Consider the following 8,323-nt stretch of genomic DNA (forward strand, 5'->3'; position numbering starts at 1 on the left):
TTTTGATAAGGAAAAATATTTCACTCATATTGTAATTAAATATAGATCGTATTTCATAGAAATCTGGAAACACTGGACCGTTACTTTAAAGATGTACTTGGTGCAAAACCGCAAAAAAGAATGCTTTTAAACTGTATAACTGATCAATGCACCATCATACCAGGTCATTTATTAATGTTTTTTATGAATAAGATATTTGGCTACAGAAATGCCATTTCTTACCGATCTCTACCGCTTCCGTCCGAAAACAAATCCTGTGAAACCATATCAACACATACTGGAGGAGTTACTGGCTAGCTACACGTGGCTAGCTTAGCTAACAAACTAGCTATGTTGGTCGCAGCGCACATGACCAGAATGACACATCGACACACCAAAGGCACACCCATTTCTGTTGAAAAATGGAAAAAAAGTAGTTGACAGTTTTTTGTGCCCAAAGTCCACCGTTAAAGCAAATTTCCTGCAATTCTACACATTTTGTCATTGCTTATGACGTGTTCATATGCTATCGGGCCCCCAACCCAATTTTTGTAATTTTATTTTAAAGAAATTATTGTGGGGGAGGAATCGACCTGTTCTGAATATTTGGGGGGACATGTCCCCCCATCCCCCATGGCAATTTCACCAATGCCTGATAGAACACACTATTGTGGACTGCAGTGGTTCAACTCTGGCAACATGCTTATTTCATAATAATGTCACATGGACAATTTACTCATAGCCTAATTCAGAACATAGAACATTTCAAATAAAAGGACTAGCAATATTTTTTAGATGGCAACATTTTTGTCAGGACATGGATCTCGCTATTTTAAGTAGCTTACTGAAACTATCAGAACCTGATTTGTGTCTGAACAGATGGTTACAATGTGTTGTGTTAGTAATGTTAACATGTAGGCTATTGATCATGAAGAATTCAGTGGCTCAGTAGGCTCAAGACTGAAACATGATTGCTACACAAGATGCTGAGCGACAGATGAGCAGAGATCCATTTTAAGGCTGCTCTTGACCAAGTGGTTCCATTCTATTCTGATAATGACATCATTTAGGTCTACATTTCATTAGGTATTTTTTTGTGGGCCATTTGTAGGCCTTATAATAATAGCCTATTCATAAAATAAAGTATTTGTGTAAACTCAACTTGTCAATTATTACACTTGCTGAAATGACTTAGACGGGCCTACGTAGGCCTATAGCTAAATAAAATAAATAATGATGTGCCGGTTTGGTAATCGGAAACGCTCTGCCAGTTGTATAACACGTTTATAAAACTGTCGCATTACACAAGTTGTTATGTAGCTATATAGGCTACTTTATATCGGCACCAGGAAGTGTTGGACCCTGAGCTCAATGGTCGCAACGACTAGACTCCGTTTGATTTGGCGTCATTTTACCCACAGTAGAACGAGAGATATGTCTTCCAAAACACAGATGCCGACTCCAGAGACCGCTCTCCCCGGGAGAAGTGAAAGTTTAAAAGTATCAGGTAGGGCGACTTTCCCTGTGTCTGTGAGGCGTAGTTTCCTCGGTAGCTATAACATAACCATAGCCTTTAGCAGCTAGGCTACAGAGTAGCTTCCCAAAACGTAGGCCTATAATGCATAAAGAAAACGAAAACACAAAGCGCGAATATTTTATATTTCTGTCAACAAAGAAGGCCTATTCCCTTTGTTGTAAGACTGTACTTATGTGTTGCGCGAGTTCGACAACACTTATGCGGTGCTATGACTGTAAAGAGCAACAGGAGCTACTCCTGATGTATTCGGCGCATGTGAAAAATACAATTTTCTTTAATTTAACTTGAATATTTTCACATGCGCCAGGTGTAGACTTCACATTGAAATGCGTGTAGCTCCGATGGTAATGCATGGCGCTTGTAACGCCATGGTTGTGGGTTCTATTCCCATGGGGGACCAGTATGAAAGTGTTTGTACTCACTATTGTGAGTCGCTCTGGATAAGAGCTTCCGTTAAATGACTAAAATGTTGTGTAAAAGTGTCTAGATAATCAGTGTAGATAATCAACATATTGCTATAGTCTGATAACTCTTTGCCACAACGAAGGGATGCAAGAAGAGCTGATTTAACCACAGACGTTGCCCATCACAAAGTTTCCAGTTTGACTATTTCCTGCAATTATCATCAACTGTATCACTATGTAGTAATGTCTCTCTCTTTTAATACAATTTAACAGTTTTATTGGCATGGAAAACAAGTGAAATAGTAGAGTGGATGTCTCTCCCTCCCTGCACGCACACACACACACACACACACACACACACACACACACACACACACACACACACACACACACACACACACACACACACACACACACACACACACACACACACACACACACACCTGACTGAGGCAACCTGTTCACAAGCTTGTTAAAAGAGGTGAAACCATTGTGGGAAATGATAGTGCATACACTGTAACAAAAAAATAAGAAGAAGTTGATTCAATGTACAATTGTAAGGCAACCAGCTGCAATAGGCTGGTGAGTTTGTGCAACAAAAAATGTCTTGAGCAAACTCACAACAAAAAGTTTGTGTGAACATGTCTTGAGCAAACTCACAACAAAAACTTTGTGTGTGAAAATGTTGTTGAGCAAACTCACAACAAAAACTTTGTGTGTGAAAATGTTGTTGAGCAAACTCACAACAAAAAGTTTGTGTGAAAATGTTGTTGAGCAAACTCACAATCCTATTACAGCTGGTTGCCTTAATTGTACCTTGAATCAACCCCCCCCCCTTTCCCCCCCAGTATATCACTATTAATCTTGCAAATATGTAGGCCTCATACCTAGGAGATTTTCATTGCATATCACTGCCCTCAAAGTGACTGAATATTTACTGAATCCCAATGCCAAGAACTTGTTTTCAGGCATTTATAAAGAAAAATGCTATCTCCAACACTCCATTTGGATTAAAGATGAATTGTGTTTCCTGTCTGACTCTCAGAAGATGGAAAAAGGCACTAAAAGGCAAAACTTCCAGTTTGATGGTTAACGGCTGACACAAGTTGAGTTACATAAAAATGGAAATGTACCAGGCAGGGTAGCGGGGTGCTATCTGCAGTGATGAGAATGAGAAGATATAGCCTAGGCCACTGTAGCTGATGCACTGCAGGCAGAGAGAGGAGAGAGAGCGAGAACTAGGAGCTCGTCGCATGAGCTTCATCCAGATGACATCAAACATTGATCGCAAGGAAAAAGCAGGAGAGAGAAAAAAGATGGCAGTACCTTGTGTTGCTTGGTTCCTGTCAACATAGGAAGTACCTTGTGTTGCTTGGTTCCTGTCAACATAGGAAGTACCTTGTGTTGCTTGGTTCCTGTCAACATAGGAAGGGAAAATGATAACAGTCATTTGTCTCGAGTCCTGCAGATTTCTTAGAAACGGGCCCCACCTGAGTGGATGTCTAACACAACACCTAGTTAACCCGTCATATTGTAAACGGCATTTCACTTTTTTTCAGAATTGCCCCAAATTAGACGTTCATATCGCAGTCACATGGCTGTCCGGGCTATCCAGCAGAGAGCCCTTGTAAAACGTTTGTGTGTCTGTGTGTGTGTGCAGAGAGAAAGAGAGAGAGGGTGAAAGGCCTGGCTGGCGGGAGCAGCTGCAGGCTGCTTGAGATGCGGCTCACATGGGCACTGTGTGCAATGGCACGAAGGGATCCACCCCGCAGGACTGCAGTGGTCTGATTACCAGCCCCAGCCCCATACAGCTCTGGCCTCCTTCCCCAGTCCCATGCTTTCCCTATGGCAACAGCACTGCACTATAGAGCTGGCAGGTTGCCAGGAGACGTACGCACTGCAACACAGACAGGCACCACACCAACGCACGTGGCTCTGCTCTCTCTGTCAAGACATCCTGATGTTGCTGTTAGCCTGCTGAAGGTCACACATGACGGGGCGGTGGAGCTGTGAGGAAAGAGGAATGAAGGGTCAGAACGAAGTGGCTTATGATGTCCTGGATAACAGAGTAGTCATGTTATCTGTTACGCATTTTATGGACATGGTGAAATTCATCCAAATCCCAGGGGTTGCTGACAGGCATATGACTGGCTGTTTGGTATTGTGCCGATCCCAGAAGGCTCTAATTCTGTGTAGTGCAGCTTCCACTGAACGAGAATAGTGGTAAATCCTGATTTATGTGGTCATTTGAAATAGTGTGATTGTGTAAGGTGTGTCCTGCACCATACCATCCACAATTATCTTCTGGAATAGTCAGGGATACTGATGGAGTCTGCCTGTTGTATAGTGTGTTGTCACTTTTATTTCAGAATCAGGAATAATGAGTTGCATAGTTGCAAATTGCAAGGCAATACATATTTTCCTTCCACCTCACAAAAAAACATGCTGCATCACCTCTAGTCAGTGAATGGACATAAGGAGATCTTACAAAGGATTTGACCTTTTGTAAACATTTGCATGTTTTGTAGTCTAGTAGCTACACAGCTTAAAATCTATTTGAATCTAATGTCCCAAACCTTCTGGGAAATCCACGAATGAATAAAGTAGCAAAATGCCTTTAAGAGAAATTGACAGCCAATCAACAGCCTCTGTTCTGCTCTGTCCTATGTATTCCCTATAGGACCGCTCCTGCATCTGCCAGCCCTACTTCCAGCAGGCTAGGCTGTGGTGCGGGATGGTGAGGGGGTGTGGGTATGTGGTACTGGATGGTGGGAACATGGAGACAGACAGTGGTGAGTTGGCACCAGCGATGTGGGCACCGAGGTGCCCCCCTCAGAATGACATGAGGTGCTGTGCCTTGGCACACAATGAATAGACTACCCCGGCATTGAAAAAGCGAAGCGGCTTCAGGACTTGTAAAGACGTCCCAGAGACTTTTTCGGGAAGTGTCTTCGAGAGAGACATGGAGGAACTCCCTGGGTGCCTTGCTTGGGTGAGGGTGGGATGGAGAGAGGAGATGAGGATGGGCTGTGGTGTGGGTGTGGGAAGGTTAAGGGAGTGTGTGGGTAGGCATTGGGAAGTATTGGTTGGCAAGGATACCAAGTACCACACTGTGTGATTGTGTGCATCTGGAAGGGGGGAGATGCAGGAAATGGTCTAGTGCCAGGGAGTGGCAATGCTGAAAAATTTATTTAAGATTCGTTTTGATCATATTTGCCCAAATCGGCAGTTTTATTTCGGAGGGGGTGGGTGGGTGTTTGGGGGGTAGACAGGCAGACAGGCTGGAGCTCCGCCAAGGCTTCTCGGGAAGGTTGCCATGCCGAGAGAGAGAGAGAGAGAGAGAGCAGAGAGGGAGAAGAGAGGAAGAGAAAAAGCCAGACGAGACTTGGCAGGGTTCTATCGCAGCTCCCTTTGTCTGTTTGCTCAGCTTTGCGTTAAGGAAATCCAAAATACCCAGGGTGTAGGAGCTCTGCTTCAACGCAAAAACCCCCCCAAACCAAACAAGAAAACAAGGCGAGAAAACTACTTAGAAAAATTAGAGGACGCCGAGGGCGAATGGGGCACAAGCATAGTCACCAAAAAGCGATTTTCAACATCCAGCAACACTTCACAATGCTTCTTTTCGTGACTGGAGCAAGTTACTTGAGCCAAGAGATGACCATGATCATTTGAACTCAATCTTTCTTTGTAATTTCAAGGCGAACGAAGCTGCCGCGTCTATTTTCTGTCAATGTTTTTGAACACAAAAGGAATCTCAAAAGTGGACCTGGATTTTCTCCATCAAGGACTGCCAGAACTGTTGTGGCCAAAAAAGTTGTTTGCCGTTTCATTGATCGAACTTTAAGTCTCCATCAGTACATCACCGGGAGTAGATTTCGCCTTCAAAAGTTTTGTGATTGTAAAAATTTGCTGACCGCAATACGCCGCCAGTGTGCGAAGTTTGATGACATCAACTTAACTGCCTCTGTTGTCACTAAGTTGACCTCTTTGTGAGAGGGCTTTACAGCAAAGCAACAGCAACTGGTTACTCAGGCCAAGTGCTCGTTTACCAAGCTTTAGTTTTCCATCGTGTCTCACAGTTGGACTATCTGAAGAAAATGTTAAGATATCTCGCCTTCAAAGGACTGAGATTTTCCAGCGTTTGGATTTGAGATCTGAGGCCAATGGATCTATAGTAGTCTATGTGAGGGTGGCACTGAACTAGTGCAGTTGCCTCAAGCTGCCTACTCTCAGTTGAAAATGGCTGGTTATACAGGCCTGAGTGTTTTTTTGCTACTACATGACGTTTTTTTCAAAATAATGAATTCTCAGCTTCACAATGGGAGTGTGGTACTGTGTAAGGTAAGTTATATGTTATATCTGTTTTCAACAGATAGACTTCTACTTAAACTCCCATTAGACCAGAAATAAACCATAGGTGTTCCCACTGTGGTAAGTTATTTCTTGCCAGCTGTGTTGTTGTCCCCGGGGCACTTCACAAGTGAGTCTAGCAGTGTTTCCCTGCTATATGAAAAAGGAAGGCACTTAACGTACAGAGGCTGGGGATTGTCAGGGACGACTTAAAACGTTTCCTTAAGGATCATCCATCCCTCCCCAGAGGACCCGGTGTGTCTACCATTCTACCGTTTTCCCACGATCAACGTCCTCGCCGCTGAATTTCACACTGACTACAGCCCCTTCAGAGAGAGTGGTCTCCCTGTCTCCGAATCCCCCCGGACCTGCGGCTTTTCTCATCTCCACCGTGTGGCTGATATTCCCTTCCTGTTATCTGTCACGGGCACCGCAGTGCCCTGTCCCCCCTGTCGTCCTTGGTAAGCGCTGTGCATGATGGTTTCTGATTCGTATCTGGCGCTTGATTAATAACCGTAGGGAAACGCTAATAGAAAAGTAAGAAATGTTCGCCTCGAGGTTTATATTGAACCGCTGCCAAGGCAAATTAGAATCTGCCAGATGTGTTTTCGGCAGATAGCAGGTGGAGTTAGCAGGTGTACTGTGCTGGCTCTCATAATTATGAACGTTTGTTGTGGGAACATCATATTTTGCTTGTCTCTGTCGTGTTGGAATATTTCCAGTGATTTAATCATTACTTGTCCTTATATTTAGCTTATATTCAAATGATGGACAATAGAAAGCAGGCAGCAGTGTTATGAAAAGTAATGCCCAGCTCACAGCTGTGGTTAGGCTATAACTGTACTGATGAAGCATTAATACATCACGATTCTACACATTCTACAATCACAGAATCAAGACAATGGTGATTAAGAAGTCCCTAATTGTCCTTTAGATTTAGGTTCCGTACATGTAAATAAAGGTTGGAGGAAATGCCGTTTAGAGTTGAGGTGCTGCTGTTCTCTCCTCCTGATCAGAAGTGCAGGTTCATGTAGGGTTGAGGGCCTCAGTCTCCAGCTCTGACAGGATGGGGAGGGAGAAGAGAGGAGACACAGGCCTAGTGCTGATGCATTAACACACAAGCTCTCTGCTCCTGGTGGGCTTTCTGATGGACCTAAGTAACCTGACACACGAAGTCAGCCTTTTAAAGAAGGTTCAGGGCAGGAAGTTCGGGCCTTGACTTCGAGCACTACTAGCACATACTGGGCCTTGGCTTTTAGCTTGGCTAGCTATCTAGCTAGTTGCTACTCCCCCTGCTTAGCAGACTTATGACTACTTTGTTATTTAACGCTCCAAAAATAGCTACATGATTCTGGCCTTATCTAAAGTCTCGACTGCTATGAAAGTGTTGCCACAAGTAACCTAAGAAGTCCAGTGAACTTGAGAATGGTTGACTTTTTCAAAGAATCTGAAGTCTCCAGATAGCAGGACTGGTTGTTGGGTTTGTGAGTGACTGTGTCTGATGGTCATGGTTGGACTTTAGCTCTGTTCTAGCCTCCAGTGCTCACTGATGTGGAGGGAGATGACGCAGTGGAGGAGGAAACTCAGATTTCTCCAAGGTTGGCTTCACCCAGGTCCACCCATGCATGCATGGCTACCTCTGCCTGTCTATGAATTATTCACAAAGCTCTCATCTCCACAGGTCACTGTACTCCAGCAGTCTCTGTGAGCCTCTCTCTCTCTCTTGCTCTCTCTCTCTGCCGTTTGACTTTAACTTTCCCGGCAAACACAGCACAAATCTCCAACCCAGGGCCTCCAGTGACAGAGAATGAGTACTTGGGTTGCCCGTGAGCAATATTACAGAGTTTATCATGTATGCGCATGCATGTTAAGTGAATTTAAAGGCTTATCGGCCTCTGTTGTACCGAGAGCTGTCTTAATTTGTCACAGGCTGAGTAATGATCCTGGCTAATGCTGGCGTAGACTCTGGTGACATTCAGGGGATTTTACCACAAATGTCCCTTGTTTACACTGACACGGATGACCTCGGAGACAAAATAGTTGCCGCTCACGC

At 44.1% G+C, this 8,323-nt stretch overlaps 1 protein-coding gene across 2 annotated transcripts in view; it reads left to right on the plus strand.

The window, feature by feature from the left end:
- The first annotated feature begins 1,246 nt into the window (after nt 1-1,246).
- LOC120019761 (mitochondrial peptide methionine sulfoxide reductase-like) overlaps nt 1,247-8,323 on the plus strand; it is an 87,307-nt gene continuing 80,230 nt past the window's right edge. The window contains exon 1 of one of the 2 annotated variants that reach the window (XM_038963197.1): nt 1,247-1,486. In XM_038963197.1, the coding sequence (XP_038819125.1) occupies nt 1,351-1,486 (136 nt within the window). In that variant the 5' untranslated portion in view covers nt 1,247-1,350. The remainder of the gene's footprint in view (nt 1,487-8,323) is intronic. The other variant, XM_038963198.1, reaches the window with a different exon arrangement.

The sequence above is a fragment of the Salvelinus namaycush genome, chromosome 24 (genome assembly GCF_016432855.1).
Source record: "Salvelinus namaycush isolate Seneca chromosome 24, SaNama_1.0, whole genome shotgun sequence".
NCBI classification, from domain to species: Eukaryota; Metazoa; Chordata; class Actinopteri; order Salmoniformes; family Salmonidae; genus Salvelinus; species Salvelinus namaycush.